Source organism: Idiotropiscis lumnitzeri, chromosome 3 (genome assembly GCF_059441095.1).
Source record: "Idiotropiscis lumnitzeri isolate Australia: NSW breed Sydney's pygmy pipehorse chromosome 3, RoL_Ilum_1.0, whole genome shotgun sequence".
NCBI lineage: Eukaryota > Metazoa > Chordata > Actinopteri > Syngnathiformes > Syngnathidae > Idiotropiscis > Idiotropiscis lumnitzeri.
This window is the reverse complement of record NC_142393.1, coordinates 32,956,560-32,978,153: the sequence shown is the minus strand read 5'-3', so window position 1 is coordinate 32,978,153 and position 21,594 is coordinate 32,956,560. Positions and strand designations below refer to the sequence as shown.

General features: G+C 43.1%; 1 protein-coding gene across 4 annotated transcripts in view; it reads left to right on the top strand.

The window, feature by feature from the left end:
- Window positions 1-21,594, top strand: part of LOC148340955 (lysine-specific demethylase 6A-like) — an 89,113-nt gene that overhangs the window by 52,774 nt on the left and 14,745 nt on the right. For all 4 annotated transcript variants that reach the window (XM_088290425.1, XM_088290424.1, XM_088290423.1 and 1 more), the window contains 7 exons: window positions 6,328-6,433; window positions 6,543-6,748; window positions 6,847-6,905; window positions 7,825-7,899; window positions 8,022-8,170; window positions 8,287-8,401; window positions 8,495-8,682. In XM_088290425.1, coding sequence (XP_088146551.1) covers window positions 6,328-6,433; window positions 6,543-6,748; window positions 6,847-6,905; window positions 7,825-7,899; window positions 8,022-8,170; window positions 8,287-8,401; window positions 8,495-8,682 — 898 coding nt within the window. The remainder of the gene's footprint in view (window positions 1-6,327; window positions 6,434-6,542; window positions 6,749-6,846; window positions 6,906-7,824; window positions 7,900-8,021; window positions 8,171-8,286; window positions 8,402-8,494; window positions 8,683-21,594) is intronic.

Genomic DNA, 21,594 nt, shown 5'->3' with positions numbered 1-21,594 from the left:
TTTGATAAAATGAGTTAAAAAACATATTTTATTCCACTGCTATGCGGATGACAAATATGTCGCACTGTACTCAACAGACACTTTCTTATTGACACCACTTTTGTCCTGTCTGGAGGAAATCAAGGCCTGAATTGCACTACATTTCTTAAATTTCAGTTGAACAAAATGACAGATGTTATGTTTGGTCCCAGTAACCCTTTTACATCCCATACTTCTGACTTGTGCCCCTTTGACGCCTTATCTCACGCCAATCGTCTTGAATTTGGATCTTAAACTGGATAGTGATTTTTAAACTGTATCTGCAAATTGGTGCTGTGTTAAATCTAGCTTTTTTCATTTTAAACAGCTGGCAAAGGATCAATGGCAATGGTTGGATACACAGGCTGATTTTTTTTTTTTTCTTATGTGAGAAAGGTTTTTTGACTGTCACTATAAACCACGATAGAAATAGATACTGTACATTTTTGATGACTACAATTAAAACAAAATATTGCACTTAAAAAATAATAATAATGATGATGAGAATATTGCTAGCGGCACAGTGGAAGACTGGTTATCACAATGGCCTCGCTGTGCAGAGGCTGTGGGATTGATTCCGGCTCCGGCCTTCCTGTGTGGAGTTTGCATGTTCTCCCCATGCCTTTGTGGGTTTTCTCCGGGTCCTCCGGTTTACTCCCACATTCCAAAGACATGCATGGCAGGTTGATTGGACATTCTGAATTGTCCCTAGGTGAGAGTGTGTTGCGCGGACAGTTGTTCGTCTATGTGTGCCCTGCGATTGGCTGGCAACCAGTTCCGCCTCCCAACTGTGAGGCATACATGTTAACTAGTCGTCTACTATGCCCCTTGAAATATCTTCACACGAAAATGGCCCGTGGCACTAAAATGTTCAGGGTCCTGCTTTTATTTAAAAATATATATGTGCACGTGTATTTGTGTGCAATGTGCATTTGTTGAAATGTCACCGCTAAGCAAATTCTTTTTTGATTTATTATTTGAAACATTGTACAACAGCAATGTAAATTGTGATCGTGCATGTCTGATACAAGCAATGGTGAATATGCTGCTTTTGCTAGCCCCCAAAAAACGAATACAATATAATCGCCAGAGGAAAGCGCCTCGTACTTTTCATCAAATGGTGACATTAGTGATTTGTATTATAATATTGATCAAATTCTTTGTCTGAAACTAAACTGACTCACAATCGTAGTTTTGCGAGCTGTGTGACAAGCTTGTGTGTGACGTGTGGGTGTGCGCGTGCATGCATGAAGAAGATTGCAGTGTAGGAGATGAGCGGATATGCTGCAGTGGCGAGCGAGGAAATGAGAGACAAGTTGAAAGGAAAAGTTAAAGAGTGTATAAAATAAAGCAAGTCAAAGCAGAAACGAATAATAGTGTAATGTATTGTGAGATATGTTTACTGGCCGCAATTGTTTTTGTCCGTCTCGCTTGTCGTACTGAGCGGCAGCGAGTCACGGAAGTGCACAATAAACACAGCGCGACAGCCTTAATTGACATTCTGATTGGCTCTTGTCATTAATACTCCTTAATACGTATTTCACAAACAGTAGCATTTTAATGCATTTTAACGTGTGTAATATAAAAAAACGCAAATCCAATCGGAATCGCAATATTGGTCTGAATAATCGCAATTATTTTTTTTTTTCAAAATCGTGCAGCCCTACTGCCAAGAGTGCCGAGCAAAGAAGTTGACTGTTCCTGATCTTAATTTTATTCATTTGTTGACTTCTGATTTACATTATTTTTCAAGAGCCTCCGTACTCCCTTATTTCCTGCATGAAATAAGCAACAAGCTTAATGTAAAAAAACAATGTAACCTATGTATCTAAAAAACAACTTCAGTGTTCGCTGAGATTTGCTTTGACTTTTCACACATCTACTTGGCCTGTTGTCTTTGGTCTGTATCTGTGTTGTGGTGGTGTCGCGTGAGTTGCCTACTCAAGACCATGTATTCTTCGTGCTCACAACCTACATGTCCAAGTTAGAGAAATAAATTACCACAAATTCACATTTTCAATGCATTTAGTTTTTCGAGAGAGAGAGAATGTGTAATAAAAGTAAAAAACATCTATTGATAAAGAACAGATTCAATCTGAGTATATCTTTTTTTTTCATTCCTTTTTTTCATTAAAATTAAACTAAAACGTCTATTAGTTGTAATTAGGGGGTCCTGATATTCCTGTAATGCATTTCTTAAGTAACACGTGAGGCTCCAACACTGCTAATGACAGCAGTGGTGTACTTTTTTTCCTAAATCCTCAATATATCGGACGAGGGACACCGGTAAGAGGAGGGGCGGGGGGCTCTGTGTTTACGTGCATAAGAACTGGTGCGGCGATAGCACGATCGTCGAGAAGCACTCTTCCCCCGACATCGAGTTCATGTCCGTTAAATGCCGGCCTTATTTTCTCCCGAGGGAGCTAACGGTCGTGATTGTCACAGCTGTTTACATCCCTCCCGACGCTAGCACTAGCACGGCGCTCTCGCTACTCGCGTGCGTCATCAATAAACATCAGCGGGCCCACCCTGATGCCGTTCACGTAGTAGCGGGAGACTTTAATAAGGCCAATTTAAAGACTGTACTCCCAGAGTTTCACCAGCATGTCAAGTGCCCAACGAGGGGAGACAACACTCTCGACCATGTGTACTCGGACATCAAGCACGCATACAGGGCCCTCCCACTCGCCCCTCTCGGCCAGTCAGACCACCTGTCCTTGCAGCTCGCACCTGCGTACACCCCTCTCAGACGCAGATTCAGGCCCACCACAAAGACTGTGAAAACCTGGCGTGACGACGCCATGAGTGAATTACAGGACTGCTTTCAAGACACAAACTGGGACCTCTTTGATCATCAGGACCTTGATGTCTACACACATTGTGTACTGGACTACATCAAGTTCTGCATGGATACTGTGTCCCTACACAGGACTATACGGACCTTCCCAAATGCGAAGCCCTGGATGTCCAGCAGGGTTCGCGCTCTCCTCAAGGCCCGGGACGCTGCCTTCAGGTCAGGCGACAAAGCCCAGTACAGGGTGGCCCGTGCTGACCTGAGCAAAGGCATCAAGCTAGCCAAGGCAATCTACAAGGGGAGGCTGGAGGCCCACCTTGCCAGTAACAGACCACGGGAGGTGTGGCAGGGTCTACGGAGCATCACCAACTTCCGTGGCGGCAGCACGACCTCTGTAGACCCGAGTGCATCGCTGGCAGAGGAGCTTAACTGCTTCTTCGCTCGCTTTGACTCGCCCCAACCGTCACACCCCCGCACTTCATGCTCCAACTCCCCCCCACTCATCGTAGAGGAACACGTTGTGAGGCGCGCGCTCCTGGCGGTTAACCCCAGAAAAGCTACTGGACCCGACGGAATACCAGGCAAGGTCCTCAGAGCATGTGCCCACCAACTGGCACATGTTTTCTGCAGGATCTTCAACCGCTCCCTGGCTCAAGCAGTCATCCCCTCCTGCTTGAAAACTTCCACCATTATTCCTGTCCCCAAAAAGTCACCAGCCGTCCACCTGAATGACTACCGTCCTGTTGCTCTCACACCAGTCATCATGAAGTGCTTCGAGAGGCTGGTTCTCCAGCACATCAGGGACTGCCTTCCTCCCACTCTGGACCCCTACCAGTTTGCATACCGGGCTAACAGATCCACTGAGGACGCCATCGACACTGCTCTGCATGTTGTGCTGGGCCACCTGGAACAACAGCAGAGCTATGCAAGGATGCTCTTTGTGGACTACAGCTCGGCATTCAACACGATCATCCCAGACATCCTCGTCGCCAAACTGGACATTCTCGGCCTCCCTGCCCTCACACGCATCTGGATTAAGGACTTTCTGACCAACAGACCCCAGACTGTGTTGCTCGGCCCCTACACGTCCTCCACCCGCATGCTGAGCACCGGTTCCCCTCAAGGATGCGTGCTGAGCCCTCTCCTGTACGCCCTCTACACCTACGACTGCAGCCCGGCCCACGGCAACAACACCATCGTCAAGTTTGCTGACGACACGACAGTGGTCGGTCTGATCTCGGAAGGTGACGAGACAGCCTACAGAGAGTAGGTAAAGAGACTGACAACTTGGTGCAAGGACAACAGACTGCACCTTAACACTGCTAAAACAAAGGAGATTGTCGTCCACTTTAGGAGGAACAAGACGGTGCCGCCCCCCCTCTGCATCGAAGGCGTGTGTGTGGAGAGGGGCCACACGTTCAAGTTCCTGGGAGTACAGATCTCCGACGACCTTTCTTGGACTCACAACACCACAGCAGTGGTAAAGAAGGTCCGCCAGTGTCTGCACTTTCTGAGAGTCCTCAGGAAATTCAACCTGGACAGGAAGCTGCTGCTAGCCTTCTACCACTCGTCCATCGAGAGCCTGCTGACGTACTGTGTCTCCACCTGGTACAGCGGCTGCACTGAGGCGGACAGAGTGAGGCTCCAGAGGACAGTCAAAACAGCGCAAAGGATTATTGGCTGCCCTCTCCCCTCACTGTCGGACATCTACACCGCCCGGTGCCTCAGAAGGGCTCTCAACATCGTCAAAGACAATACCCACCCAAACTCACACCTGTTCGACCTGATGCCCTCTTGGCAGGCGCTACAGATGCATCAAATCGAGGACCAATAGACTGAGAAACAGTTTCTTTCCGAGAGCCATCTCCATTCTGAACTCTCACACACACACACGAGAACACCCTTACCTTGCAGAACAGCATTGTGATGTGTTTTTATATACACTATTCAGTACTAAATTCCATTGCACTCTCTTATTTATTATCTAATTTATATATTTGTCTGTATTATTGTTGTATTGCACTGGAGAGGGGAGCCCTCTAATCTCGTTGCACACTTGAGTACAATGACAATAAAGGGATTTCTAATTCTAATTTCTAATTCTATATATTGTTCTGAATACGCAGCACTTTTCAAAATAACTGGGTTGACCTCCAGCAACACAAGTGCCTTCAAATCACTGGCTTTTTACAGCTGCTGAATAATTTGGCTCAACGTTAAGAATTTCCCTTTTTCTGGGCACAGTTGGGAAATGTAATTTTGAAACCTGTTTCATATCAATATCAGTGATTTAAATATTTGCCAAAGCCTCTGCAGAAAAGCAAATACATTTCTCTTAAATCCTAGGTTTCTAAAAATGTGGAGCACATGAGAATCAGTTATTACCCCCCCACCCAGGGTTCGCGGTTAACCGCTTCCCGATTGCCCGGGCAAGTGAAATTTGGCCACGGGCAAGGTAAAATTATGGGCAACTTACCCGACCGGGCAAGCATTTTTTAAAGCAGCCAAATATCTTTAATTCCGACGAAAACTGTGGCGTGATCTGTTTGTGTGCACTGTATGGTGATGGTTTAACCCAGACACCCCCTTATGTTGTGGTATGGTCCATTGGCCTTATCGGGGGCAATGGGCGGGCGCTACGGGGATCAGTTAGTTCAGTGAATGTCGAGTTAAAGTGGACGTCAATAAATCCCGCAGTATTGGAACTCGCTGTAGTTGCATCCCCTTTGAAGTTCGAAAAACACAACAAAAACCTACGATATTTCGGCCGAAAATTGACAGCCGGAAGTTTTCTTACCTTCTGCACATGTTTACAAGTGGCGACGAGTTCGTTCAAATCCGAACATTTCGGATTCCTCTGACATGACTAAAATAGCTAGAATATTTTTAAGTAGACAATTCAGTTGTGAGTAAGGAAGGGAGTAATATTTGATTTTTGGCTGTTAATTCATTAGCTCCATGATGTGACCTGACATAGTGTCAGTGACTGTGTTCTGTTTATGCTATGAAACTTATGGAGGCAGCACCACAGGCACTGGTCTTAAAGGAATACACAAATTTCCCACACTCATAATTTATTAATGTGATTCCTCAATTAATAGGGTCCCCTGGACTTAAAATTGATAATCTGGATTGCTGTAATATCATTTTCCCAATTTAACATGCAGATTTGTTAATTATTAAAACTACAATTAACATTTTCAATAACTGCACAGGATGATACATGCTGTTGTGAGTAGGGTTTCATGGTTGATGATGAGAACAAGATTAATTTATGCTTATCAGATTATATGTTTATTTACATTTGTGGCGCACATTTTACAACCATAAACATTTTATTCTTAGAGAAAAAAAATTGTCACTTGCCCAAGTCGGGCAAGTAATTTGGCCACTCGGGCAAGGCAAATTTTAGTGGCACTTGCCCTATGGGCAAGCAGTTTTTAAAGTTAACCGCGAACCCTGCCCCCACCCCTAATAAAAATACTCTTGACACCCTGATTCTTATTTTTAACCAGCTGGAGAACAAGCGAGATGCTTTCTTTCCACCACTGCACCAGTTCTGCACAAATCCCTCCAATCCTGTCACTGTCATCAGAGGACTGGCTGGAGCACTCAAACTGGGTAAAAATTGAAATTACTGTCAGATATTGCTTGAAGCCAAACTACTTCATGTGCATGCTACAGACTGAACTGGAAGGGATTGTATCTCTGACCTGGTTGTTATCTGCAGACCTGGGCCTGTTCTCCACAAAGACACTGGTTGAAGCCAACCCAGAGCACTTGGTGGAAGTGTGGACGCAGCTGTCACAACCTGCGGATGAGAACTGGGACGTAACGGGCACCAAGAAAATGTGGCGCTGTGAAAGTGCTCGAGCCCATACAACCATCGCCAAGTATGCGCAGTATCAGGCTGCTTCCTTCCAGGAATCCCTAAGGGTTGGTGAAAATATGACACACCCAAGAATAATCATTATGTTCATTCATAAATATAAATATCCAATGTCCCTGTTAATGCAACTGTCAAATTTCTTCAGGAGGAAAATGAAAAGAAAGCCCTCAAAGAACCCTGCGACACAGAGCCGGTAGCAGAGAGGTACAAAAGATTGGAAACAAAACTAGGGGTGTCTCGATCCGATAATGTGTAGCTGTTCACTTGAATAAGATTTGTAGCGCAGGCTCGACTCAGTGGTCAGCTAGCTGTGAGCCCGCCTCCGGGATGAAGGTTTCAGGAGGCTGGCTGGCCGAGGAGTCGGATGAAGAAGCGTGACGACAAACGGCCGTGGAATAAAAAAATAAATCTACCGGCATTATGTATTCATATATGATACAAATAAAACTGTAACTGTATTCCATTACTGTTGCAGAAAAAGACATAATCTGATTGCAAGTACATTTAATAAAAATGTGGATTATTTTTTCAGAATAACATTTTTAATCTGGGGGAGAGAGATCGCTCACTCGATTCCTCACCTCTTATACACAACTTCTTAATACAACTTGCACTGCATCTGTAAAACATCCTCCCTGCTTTTCACTTCCACTTTCTCTATAGTGGCTGTTTTGTGTGAAGCGAACCTCTCTCCTCTACCTTTTACAAATCAGTCTTGTGGAAAGTTTTGAAAAACTTTATTAAGATACCAAATGTAGTTTCCCTCACAGGATGAAGTCATCCTGTCTCTCTGCCTGCCATGTTTGGAATAAATGGGTCATATATTCTCAAACCTACCGTTGCTGACTATTGTTATTCGGTTTAACATTATAACTTGATCAAGTCTTTTCTAACAATTCATACTAAAAAATTAAATTACAGCATGTATCATTCCTGCTCATATTGTATCAGATAATATCGGATATCGGAATTACTCTAGGTTGCAATATCGGTATTGGCTCGGAAGTGGAAAATGTATCGGTACACCCCTAATTAAAACACTCCAGGCAAGTGACAAATGTTTCTATCATATTATGTTTGACTACAGCCAGATTAATTGAGGATCTATACTTTTCATTGTCAGTGTTGTACGCAAAAGAAGAGGGCCCTTAAAGCACATCAAGTTTGGAACAAACATCGACGTGTCAGACGAAAGGAAGTAAGTTTGACTGTGATTTGGCCAACTGGTCTGCAGCCTCATTGAACTAGAATTTGGCCACCTGGTCTGCAGCCTCATTGAATTTAATCTGATTTTAAACACCTTTCCTCTCTTCCCACCAGGTGGAAGCAGCAGCTACAGGAACTCAGTAAACTGCCTGCGTTTGCTCGTGTTGTGTCGGCTGGCAACTTGCTTAGCCACGTAGGCCACACCATACTGGGAATGAACACTGTTCAGCTCTATATGAAGGTTCCGGGGAGCCGAATAGCAGGTTAGTTCAACCAAATGTATCATGTCTAATTATTCCTTAGGCCAAGGTGGATGTGTGAATTTTCGTCAATTTATTTATTTATTTATTTTTTTTTATTTTCTTTTGACTACCCATAGGTCACCAGGAGCACAACAATTTCTGCGCAGTCAACATTAACATCGGGCCCGGAGACTGTGAATGGTTTGCTGTACCAGAGGCCTACTGGGGTGTGATGAGCAACTTCTGTGAAAAGTAAGACCCCATTCGGAACTGCTGTTTGTTGCCATGTAACAATGGGTGAACACTTTTTTTTTTTTTGCCCTTGTCACTCATTCAAACCCTCAGGAACAATATCAACTTTCTCATGGGTTCGTGGTGGCCGAATTTGGAGGACCTGTATGAGGCTGATGTGCCCGTGTACCGCTTCATTCAACGCCCAGGTGACCTGGTGTGGCTCAACACTGGCACCGTCCACTGGGTGCAGGCCATTGGCTGGTGCAACAACATCGCCTGGAACGTTGGACCACTTACAGGTATGGCGCCACAACGGCACTCAACAGCTCTACCTTTTTGTGTTTGTGTTTCTTCTTAATTGGCCTCAATTTACTTATTACGTTTACATGCACACATCTATATTACCGGCACCATTGCAGGTGCAACTTTTATACAAAGGTGTGCAATACACATGTGCTACAGGAAACCCTCAGTGTATGTTCAATGCCTGCAGTTGCCAGAAAAGCTAAAAACAATCGTCCAAATAATTACTCGTATAGTCCAAACAATTACTGAGTGGGGGAAAAAAGTACTGTATTTTCACAACCATAGGGCGCACGGTATTAAAGGGCACGGTCATAGTTGCAGGTGCTATTTCTGTATTATTTTTTCATTTTCCAAACAGAAAAAATAAAAAAACTAATAAATTAAATAAAGACAAAACAAAAGGAGCAATATTCCTGTGTGTTATACAAAATATCACGTAACTTATTTCCGTTGAGCTATATACATATTGGGAACGTTCTCTTAACACCATATTCAGTCACTGTCAAAAATAAAATCCGATCTCAGGGGAGTAACAAAAACAACCCATTTCTCCCAGCAGGAAGTAAATTGTCTGCATCTATGATTGATGTATGCCGTTATCTTTTCCATTTTGTAAATGTCCATTTAAATATTTCCTGTAATGCTTTATGAATATCATTCCAAAAGTTTTTGTGGGACAGTCCCAGAAAATGTGGTAGTGATTTGCAGTGCAACTACCACAATTTCTCCAGCAAACTGGAGAGTTGTTTTCATAATGGGTGTTTTGAATTGGTGCAATGAAATATCTCACCAACCCTTTCCAACCAAATTCTCTCCAGTACAGTGAGCTGGTACATTTCCATTGATATCTCCATAACCTTGTCCATTCCTCTTCTGATATATGTTGCTCAGCTTCTGTTTCCCACTTATTTTTAATATAAGATGTAGAGTGTGATTTAAGATTAGATAGGCCCCTATATAAGTAGGATATAATGTTTCCCTATATGTTAGAATTGTACGTGTCCTTAAATACCGTAATTTCAGGACTACAGAGTGCACCTGATTATAAGCCGCACCCACTACATTTTTAGAGGAAACCAGATTTTGTACATGCACAAGCCGCACCTGTATATAAGCTGCATGTGCCCACATTAAAACATGTAAACATATTTACAAAGAAAAACGTACACAGAGAGGGTTTTCAAAGTTTTAATAATATAACTTAACAATAGTAATAATATAACTTTCTTCCCAAACGGTGCCTGTGACGCGACCGTAAAACGGTAGCAACACGCTAGCAACACAGTAGCAACACAGTATAACAGGTCTGGTAAAACAACATACTGGTAAAAATCACGGTAAGCCGTCTTCAACTTCCTCCTTTGAACTGAACCCATCGAAGTCATAGTCCTCAGTGTCGGAATGAAACAGTGTCAGATAGACGTCGTCACACGCTCCCTCAGCCTCTCCGTCGCTGGCACTCTCATCCTGAGACAAATCCACTCCTGATTTTGTGCCCTTCTCTCCGTCACGCAGCAGACCGGCTTTTCGGAACCCGTTGGTGATGGTGGATTTTTTTACGCTGCCCCACGCTATCAGGATCCACTGGTAGACTTGCGGCCAGTTTCAGTGAAACATTTCTTGCCGCTCGTCATCCAATTCTCCCATTCAACACGGAGCGCCACTTTAAATGCACGATTCACACTAATGTCAAGCGGCTGCAAATACTTCGTTGTGCCCCCAGGAATCACAGCTGGAATTGAGTTTGTCCTCTTCATGGCTGCCTTCACAGAATCTGTGATATGTGCCCTCATGCTGTCCAAAACGAGTAAAGCTTTTTTTCTATGAAAAAATCCTCCTGGTCGCTTGCCATAACACACGGTCAACCATTCTTTCATTAGGCTCTCTACCATCCACCCTTTTGTGTTAACTCTTTTTCGGAAATTTTTGGTTTGTAGTAATCCTCTTAAAAATTACCATCGGTGGAAGCTTCAGTCCAGATGCAGTGCAGCCCAAAACACAGGTGAAATGAGTTCTCTCATGTCCGGTTGTTTTCAGCGTGACACATGCTTCTCCTTTCTTGTTGACGGTCCTGGTAAGGGGCAGGTCGAATGTGAGAGGTACCTCATCCATATTTATGATGTCGTCTGGTCCAATTGAATTCTCTGCTATCTTTGTTTGAATGAATTTGTGAATATTTGCGACTTGTTCCTCATAGTCGAGAGGGAGTTGCTGACACAGAGTTGTTTGTGTCCGGACAGACAGACCTTTTCGTTTCATAAATCTAAAACACCACGACGGTCCTCCTTTGAAATCCGGAATTTTCTTTGCGGTGCCGATTGTTTTTGCTTTGAGTCTGATCTGCACAGTCGAAACACCTCGGCCATCTGCTCTCTGTGTGTTCACCCAGTCTTCTAGAATGTTTTCCAGTTCGGGCCACCTGCCTTTATTACCTCAGAAAGCTTTTTTCGTCTTTTTACATTGCTCCAGTTCTTCCCGCTGCCGTTTCCAGCGTCTCACCATCAATTCGTTTATGCCAAGTTTACGTGCAGCAGCTCCGTTTCCTTCTTTATCGGACAGCTCGATTGCTTTTAACTTAAAAACTGCGTCATATGCCTTTCTTTTTGCATTTTCCATGATGAGGGTATGTTCACGCTAATTTAATTTATGAACAAGACAAGAAGTTGCAGTCTTCCTCGACGCATATATTCCACCAGTCTTAATCTTATCTTTTCTACTCGAGCGCCGCTCGCGGCCGTTAGAAAAATTACATAAATTGGCCGCATCACTGAATGAGCCGCAGGGTTGAAAGTTTGGGGAAAAAAGTAGCGGCTTGTAGTCCGGAAATTACGGTAAATCTAATAAATCCACCCTCACATATCTCATCTCTTTCAGTTTTATATCAACAAAATGTCGTAACTGTAATTATCGGTAGAAATCTTGTTTTCCAAGGTTGTAGTTTTGTCTAAGTGTTTCGAAACTCAAAAGTTTACTTTCCTTTATTATGCCACATAGAGCTGTTATCCACTTTGTTGTCCAATTCTCGAATCGAATGTCAAAGTTATGGGGCATGAAATCTGAATCTTATGCACACCATTTCAGAATCATAATCTCTCGGTCCAGATTATGTTTTCTTAGTGTCTTTCTCCACATTCTTAAAGTCAGTTTGACCCATGGATTATCTATAGAATCTATGTAGTTCTGAATATGATTATCTGCTAAAACCGCTTGTATAGGGATTGAAAACAATCTCTCCTCCATCCTCTTCCACTGTGCATCATATGATGGGTCACACCAATATATCATTGTATTTATTTGAGATGCAAGATAATAATCCCTAAGAGATGGTAGCGCCCCCTCCCCCCTCTCTTTAGATAGTTTTGAGACGAACCCTCGGTTTCTTATTTTGCCATCATACCTCAATAACAGTCTGTCCCATTCATTAAATTGGTTTTGGCTCACTTCTATGGGTAGAGTTTGAAAAATGTACAGAAACCTTAGTAGTACATTCAATTTGATTGATTCAATTCTTAAAGTGTAAAGTAGGGTATAAGACCCCATCTTCCTATATCCTCCTTATTTCTTTTTTGGAGAGGCAGATAATTAACATCTGAAAATTTAGTTAGATCTTTTGGCAGAAAAAGGCCCAGATATTTTAAGGATTTTGTTTGCCATTCTCGGGGATAGATGATTTTAATATTTGCTGGAGGGTCATAATCATACGTTAATATTTGGGTTTTATGTATATTAATTTTATATCCAGACAATAAGTCAAATAAATCAAATGATTGCATAATCTTATGTAAAGAATGGGCCGGATGTCCCAGATAAAGCAAAATATCATCGGCATAGCAGGCCAATTTATGTTCTGTCCCTTGGATGATAATACCTCTAATTTCGTCGTTCTCCCGAATATGTTCGGCTAACGGTTCTAAATAAAGTGCAAAAAGTAGTGGTGACCATGCACAGCCCTGCCTTGAGCCCCTCTCCAGGGTGAAACTGTTTGATAAATATCCATTGACTTTGATCCTGGCTGTGGGGCCATCATACAACGCCTGTATAGTTCTTATTATACCATCACAGAAACTTAATTTTTTCAGAACTTTATAAAGAAAAGACCAGTCCACCGAATCAAATGCTTTCTCGGCATCTACACTAATCTCCAAAGCCTCAGTTCTTTTCTTTTGTATATGATGCATGACATGTAGTGTCCTTCGTATATTATCCTGTATTCGCCGTCAATGTACAAATCCTGTCTGGTCGTTATGTATCAGCATAGGCAGAAACCTTTCTAAACGTCTAGCCATTATTGAAGTAAATAATCTGTAGTCTATATTAAGAACTGAGATTGGCCTATATGACCCACATTCCATTTTATCTTTTCCTTCTTTTGGTATAGCTGAGATTATCGCCTCTTTCCAACTGAGTGGTGTTTGTGCCCTCTTCAAGGTCCAGTTCAGTGTGCGAAGCAGGATGGGAATCAATTCATTCCTAAACTCCTTATACCAGTCTGTTACATAGCCATCTGGCCCTGGGGATTTTACCGATGCTAATCGCAGTTTTCAACTGTTCTTCCGTTATATCATTCATCATGACCTTATTCTGTTCATCAGTCAAAGTAGGTAACCTTAGGGAATCAAGAAATGCATCGATTTGTGTTTCACTACCGCCTGGAGCTCTAGAATATAAAGTTTTGTAAAAATTTTCAAAGGCAGCCAATATTTCGTTTAATTTAATTTTTAGCTGTTTTGTCTTTGGGTCCCTAATTTTATGAAAAATATTTTCTGTTCTCTTTTTCCTCAATTTCCATGCTAATATTTTCATTGATTTAGATCCGCTATCATAATATTGTTTTAGAAACATCAATTTTTTCCTTTATTCTTGGGTGGACAAATGATCAATTTTATTCTTTATCACTTTAATTTCCTGTAGAACGTTCTGCGTTGGGTTCGCTTTATGTTGTGATTCCAATTCTTGCAATTTATTTTGTAATTCTCCAAGTGTTTCATTTCTCAGTCTTTTCTTCTATGAGGATATTGCTATAAATTTGCCCCTTATAACAGCCTTCAAAGCATCCCACAAAATAGGGGGTTCAACCTCTCCATTATCATTAAGCTCCAGATAAAGATTTATTTCTTCCTTAATTTTGGTATTAAAATAAGGATCATTAAGTAAACCAACATTCATCTTCCATAAATTATTTCTGGGTCTGAGATGCAGGTCAACAAATAAATATACAGGTGCATGATCACTTAACTCCATTGTCCCAATATCACGTGATTATTTTATCTTTATCCTTTTCGAACATAATAAAATAATCAATTCTTGTATATAGATCATGGGGGGCAGAAAAATAAGTATAACCCCGTTTACTAGGAAAACAACCCCTCCAAATATCAATAAGACCTGCCTCCTCAAAAAGTTGATGTACCTTATTGTGCAAGGCCTTGTTGTCGTATAGTTTATCTGAGGAAATATCCAACCTAGGTTGTAAGTGTATATTGAGATCTCCGCCCCAAATCAAAAGGCCTTCCGTTTTGGTCACCATAATATCGGTAATTTAAAAAAGAAAAAAGTCATAATTACTGCCAGGAGGTGCATATACATTTAGGAAAGTACTTGGGCTTCCATCTATACAACCTGTACCCAGAATAAATCTCCCCTTCTTATCCCGCATTTCATACAGTTTTTCAAAATTCAATTTACTTGATATAAGGATAGCAACCCATCTCCTATGTTCCAATTTATAGGAGGAAAGAAATAACTGATTGAATGTTCATCATCTTTTAAATGGGTCTCCTGTAAATGGGCCTTTTCTTTCTTCATTTTAGTCAAAATCTTGCTTCGTTTAACTGGGTTCAATAGCCCATTAACATTATATGAAATAAATTTTTTCCTGTCACCAATCATTTTCTCTCTCTAATTTTGTGACAATGAATTTGCCGATAAAACACGAGAGCCACTCCCTGAACGCACAAACAGAACAGGGAAAAAATAATAACTAAATAAATAAAATAAAGGGAAGAAAAAAGGGAAATAAAAGAGAAGAAAATAAATAAATGAACAAAAATTAAATGTGATGATCCCAAGGCTGGGGTCCATAACAAATGACCCTGCACGAAACTCGATTGAACCGTTAGCTGTGGGAGAGGACCTCTCCTAATTACTATACGAGAGCTCTCTCGACAGCTTAAGCAAGTTAAGTGAAAATAAAGCATGTAAATCATACAGCCCTCCCATGAGTTTCATCACACTTACGTGGGGATATTTAGATGAACACAAGCCGGGCACCGTCATTTTAAAAAAATAGTAAACAACATTTAAAGCTCTCCTCGGGGGAGCTGGGGTTACCTCCTGAAGCCCAGGCTGTGCGGGATAGCAACTCGACCAGGTTCTCCTTCGACTTGACCACGTTGACCGGCAGTCCTCTCTCCTTCATATCTGCTGTCGCCTCCGCCGCAGATTGATACAATTGGGTCCCTTCTTCATAGAATACTCGGAGCCTCGCGGGGAACGGTGTCTGGAAACGGATCTTCCTCTGCTTCAAATCCTGCTTCGTTTCTATGTATTCTTTGCGTTTTTCGAGGATTGCCGATGAATAATCGTGGTCAAAATAAATTGACCGTCTTTTCCAACACACCTTCTTTTTCATCCAAGCTTTGTGTAAGGTCTCCTCCTTGGACTTGTACCGAAGAAATTTAACTACTATTGATCGCGGCTTGTCATCGTCAGTAGCCGGGGCCCGAGGAACAAGTGCACGATGCGCATTTTCAATGTCCAGCGCCGCCGTCTGGGGAATCTCCAAAGTTTCACGAAGGATCTTTTCCACATATTCGGTCATCGACGGTCCCTCATCTCTCTCGGGGACATTATAAATTCAGAGGTTTTCTCTTCTGGACCTCACTTCTTGATCAAGCAATTTGTTTTCGCGTTGGCAAATCACTTTTAGTATCTTGCTAAGAATTGATTCCACCATCTGAGCACGATCTTCCACTGCTCCAACTCTACCTTCCGCTTCCAACATTCTGTGGTTAACATCAGCCAGCTCGCCTTTATCGTCATCCAACTGTCGCTTCATATCCTTGCGAAAGTCGCGTATCTCCTCGAGAACTTTCAGGCCAACCTCATCGGTTAGCATTAGCTTTATCCTCCGACGTTGGAGAGTTGATATTTTCATTCACGGCGGTTGCAGTTCCTTCTGCGGTGTCCTTCTTGCTTCCATCCTTTCTCCACATATTCGCCCCTCTTTCTTAATACATTTCGATCGGCTGTGTTTCGTTCCTGATTGTTTAGGGGGGCGAAATTTGTTATTATTCAAGGGAGCTCTCACACTAAGCGGCCTTTCGTGCTGATGACGTCACCGGAATAATCTATTTCTGTATTTAACACATGCATAAGGCACATCGTATTATGGGGCGTAGGCATGTCAAAACATACCTTTGCATAGCATGCGTGTGAAAACACAAGCTAAAATTTTTTTAAAAGGCTAGCAGCGGGATGAAACTGGGTTTGGTAGTACATTGTACTCAGGAGACCTCATCTTGTGCGAAATATACAGAACTGCTGGGCAAATTCTCTATGAGAATAATATTTCCTTTATTAGTCCCACAATGGGGAAATTTGCTGTGTTAAAGTAGCATGGATATAGATCGTACAGAGGCGGCGGCGTGATGCCGCCGTGAATGTATAACATCAGCAGCAGACATTCAGAAAAAGCAAATCTATGCGAATATACACAGTATGTACGTATATACACCGATCTTCATGTATATACACACATCCCACAACATATACAAGTGTAAGGAAACACTCCTAATCTCTGTCCATGGTACAGAGGGGACATAAATAAAAATACTGCAATGATAAAAGTAATGCAATGATAAGAATACTGCAATGGTAAACAAAATACAGCATTGGTCAATATAAGTACACCATTGGATGAAAGTACAGTAGTAAGGTGTATTGCACCCTAGGACTGCACAATTGCGCTAATGCTCGCCTGTTTGTAGACTTGATACAATGTTCTGGTTAAACAGTCTGACAGCAGCCGGCAGGAAGGAGCGGCGAAATCTTTCCTTCGCACAGCAAGGGTGGAACAGTCACTGAAGGAGCTGTGGAGTGCTCTAAGAATGTTTTTGAGGGGGTGGGCTGGGTTGTCCAGCATTGATGACAGTTTTGCCGTCATCATCCTGCCGCCCCACTGAGTCCACAGAGTCTAGGGAGCAGGCCAGGACAGAGCTAGCCCTCCTCACCAGTTTGTCCAGCTTCTCTTGGTCCCGGTCCGAGATACTGCTTGCCCAGGAGACCACTCCATAGAAAATGACTGATGCAACCACCGAGTCATAGAAGTTCCTGAGGAGTGTCCTCTGAACGCCAAAGGACCTCAGCCTCTTGAGTAGGAAGAGTCTGCTCTGACCCTTCACATAGAGAGCGTCTGTGTTGTCGCTCCAGTCCAGTTTTTTGTTCAGATGAACACCCAGGTACTTGTAAGTTGAGACCCTCTCAACGTCTGTTCCCTGGACAGTCACTGGTGCAGGTGGAGCGTGCCGACGCCTGCAGTTAATCCACCACCAGCTCTTTGGATTTTCCAGCGTTGATTTGGAGGCGGTTCTGTAGTCACCATTCCACAAATCCTTGAGTAAGTTCTCTGTACACCCGATCGTCTCCGTCAGTGATGAGGCTGACAAATTGCAGAGTCATCAGAGAACTTCTGCAGGTGACAGGTAGGGGTATTGTATTTGTAGTCTCTTAACTGTGCGTGTCACAGCTGGCTCCCTGCGGACCAGAGGTTTATACACAAGCAGGAGAGCCACCAAGTTGTGATCAGCTTTGCCCAGCAGGGGGAGGGACAGTGATGTGTACGCCTCCTTGGTGTTGGCATAGAAAAGGTCCAATATTTTATTGTCTCTGGTGTGGCAGTTGACATACTGTGTGAATGAAGAGAGGAGAAAGGAGAAGCATGATTGAAGTCACCAGAGATGAGGAGCAGGGCGTTTGGGGGCTGTGTTTGTAGCCTGCTCACAGCTGCAGTCAGTACGTCACAGGCTGACTCACTGTTAGCGGAGGGAGGTACGTACACCGCCACCACGATCACATGACTGAACTCTTGCGGGATGTAGTACGGACGTATGCTAGCAGCTCAATGTCCTGACTGCAAAGTTGCTCCTTAATAGTGATGTGGCCAGGGTTACATCATCTATTATTAACAAACACAGCCAACCCTCCTTTCCTGTTGCTCCTTAATAGTGATGTGTCAGGTTTAAATGCCGCCGTGTTGGGAGAGCTTACTAAAGGTGGCCGAGGCCAGAAGGAACCAGGCAAGGTTGTTCATTTTACCGGCCGCGGCAGGGAGGGACAGAGAGTAAGCCGTTGACCTGCTCGCAGCTCCGTAGGACTCCCTGGCTTCCGGCCCCACTGCCTCCGCTTTTATTAGAGCTTGAAGCAGACTCATAACGAAACAGAGACTAGCTTATCATGGCTTACAACGAAAGCAAGGAAACAAACTTAACTCATAACGAAAGTTAGATTAGACAACAAAAACTTAACTCTAAAGCAAAAATGTAATTGTGTGCATGTGCAATCATTAATTTAATTAGTGTATAAAAGCATGATTAGAAATACACAAACCGATAATGTAAGGTTACTTGAGGTTATTATGATTTTCAGCTTATCTTACAGATGTGCCCAGGGTTACACCATTTATCATTAACAAACACAGCCAGCCCTCCTTTCCTCTTACTGTTCTCCAGTGTCCTGTCCGCACATAGGATTTGGAAGCCGTTCAATTCCATGGCGGCGTCCGGCGTTAGCTCTGTTAGCCACGACTCTGTGAACATTTGCAAGCTAGCCTCCCGGAAGTTCCTCTTGTGCTGGGTTAGCGGCGTTAGCGCGTCAATTTTATCGGGAAGGGGTCTAACATTCCCCATAATAACGGACGGGAGGACGGAGTGGTATTGTCTCCTCCTTGCCTGGCGTTTAGCCCCCGCACGACATCCCCGTCTCTTCCTCCTCAGCTCGCGGGGAATATCGGGTAGGGCTGGGCGATATGACCTAAAATCAATATCACGATAAATTAAGCAATTTTACCTCGATAACAATAAATGCACGGTAAATTCCCCCTGAGCACCAAAATCAAAATAAATGCAGGAAATGCATATTAACTGCTTTTTTTTAATTGACCAACTGGTACACATTACTTTCAATGAAAAATAAAAGTACAAAAATCATTTGTATAAACATTCCAAATAGCTTGCTTTGCATGACTTGAACAATGTCACAAAGAACAGCAAAATATTTTCTGCAAATATATTGCGCCAAGGTGCTGTAATGCCATGTGCAAAGGCCTAGATTTGTGTGAAGGTCTCTTGCAAAGGAGCTAGTGTGGTCGGCAAATAAAATTTTAAATAAAATGGGAAAAAAGTCAATGCAAATAAACAAGTGTGCATCATCGGGAAAATGTGCCGTCTCGAGTACTCTGGTGCGCAGTCGCCACTTGTCGTTTATGTAATGCACAGTCAGGCTCAAGCAGGGATCCATGTTGCGACTCGACCACAAGTCGGATGCAAAATGCTTAACATGTCTACGCTCCCGTCCCGATGTTGTCCATATTGGGAAGTACGGTTTGCGACAAATATTTGCGTACCTCTTGTCGGCTACTTTTATGAGGCGTTTGAATCCTGTGCGCTCCACTGTAACTGGAGGAGCTAAATCGTTAGCTATGTGCTAGGCTATCACGTCCACCACTTAGACGTTCTCTCGTATGGTGTCGCCTCTGTTATGGGCTGTTGTCACTGGTCGAACATTTCTTCTCCCTTTGAACTTTCAGCACAGCATGGTTGTCTTGTGGGTGGTTAAAAATAAAAGGTTGGACGCGCTGTTTTGGGTGCTTACGGCGCACTTTGCAGGTTGTGTTCTTTTTCTCAAACATCGTCTTTATGGAACTCAAAACGTTTCCAAACGACAGATGTCAAATTTCTTTTCAGGACAAGCGCAACAGGAACAACTTCAACTAACGTTACTTCGTCTTCAGCCGTGTCAGCCCCTTCTTGATTTGAATCGCCAGCTACGACCGCGTCGTGTGTTTTCTTTTTTTTGTTCAGCTGGGTAGAGTCACGTGACTACAGCCGCTGTAGCCGTCTTAAAGGGACATGAACATAGCCGCAGACAGAAAACACTTCCTTTTTTTTTAAACACCGAATTTACCGACATGGGCAAAATGTCGGTCATTGTATTAAATTTCGGTAACGGTAAATTTTCGGTTTATCGCCCAGCCCTAATATCAGGTCTCGCTACGGGAGCCGGCGCAGGGTTAGCACGGAGTACTGACAGCTTATCGCTTGTGTACACGATCGATCCGTAGCTCCGAATCACGTCTCCAGACACGGTCATGTAAAAAACAGCCACCAGCAGCAGCAAGTTGGATGTCCATTGCTGCGATGAGGTAGAATAAATACAACAAAAGCGGAAGTAAAACTCAATAGATACCCTCTCTTCAATGTCAGTCAGTCACACACTCAAACAGCAGTACAAGCAGACACACAAGCTTCAAGCTTGACGGTGCAGGCAAGTCACTTTCTCAACAGACAATGTACAGTCACGGTGTTAGATCAAAACCCAAACTATAACCCAGCATAAAGTGAACAGCATACCAGCAAAAAATGAAACAAAACTGGGAACAAAGAAAAATAATTAACCCAATCTTTTATGTCATTCATATTCCAAGTGCTGCAATGCATCCGTCAGCCTCAGCCAATCAGATGGCTAGTTAAAGAGACATAGTGAGGTTTTTTTGACAGTCTGTAGTCATGTCATGTCATGATCCACACCGCTTATCCTGTACAGGGTCGCGGGAGGGTGCTGGAGCCTATCCCAGCTGACTATGGGCGAAAGGCGCACTACACCCTGAACTGGTCGCCAGCCAGTCACCGGGCAGACAGACAGTCTGTAGTGTAAGGGTTAATCTAACCTGTGATGTTTCTTGCTTGCTCTAACAGCAATGATTTGACAGACTATGACATAGTGGACAGCGGCCCCTTCATCCAGCTTTTTCCCGCGCCAAATGCGTAACTTGTCTGCCAAACGCAGCCTCAGGGGGGATTGTGCATTTCTGTTGCCGGTCCTTCCGTATGGAATGACCTCCTGTTAAATGTTAGGCAAGCCCCCTCTCTTACCACTTTTAAAACCCGTTGCAAGATACATTTTTATTCTTTAGCTTTCGACTCAACATGACACTTTTGCTGTTCTTCTATTTTATGTGTTTGTGTTAGAGCTGGGCAATATGACCTCAAATCAATATCGCGATAAATTGAGCAATTTTGCCTAGATAACGATAAATGCACGATAAATTCCCCGCGTGGACCAAAATCAAAATAAATGCAGGAAATGCATATTAACTGCTTTTTTAATTGACCAACTGGTACGCATTACTTTCAATGAAGAATCAAAGTACAAAAATCATTTGTATAAACATTCCAAATAGATTGCTTTGCATGACTTGAACAATGCCACAAGGAACAGGAGAAAAAGGGTACCTCTCGTAAAATCTTTTTCTGCAAATAGATTGCGCCAAGATGCTGTAATGCCATGTGCAAAGACCTAGATTTATGTAAAGGTCTCTTGTAAACTATATAAATAATGCCATGTGCAAAGGAGCTAGTCGCCTATAAACAAAATGCTAAATAAAATGACAAAATGTCAATGAAATGCCAATGCCAAATAAACAAGTGTGCATGATCAGGATAATGTGCCATCTCGAGTACCGTATTTTTACAGCCAAAAGACGCGCCGTATCAAAGGGCGCAGTACCAGTTGAGGGTGCTATTTCTGTATTTGATACATAGATAGAACGCACCGTATCATTGGGCGCAAACGCAACCGAGCAGTCGCACTAGCTGCTCAGTCGCGCTAGCGTGTTTTTAAAATGGCAG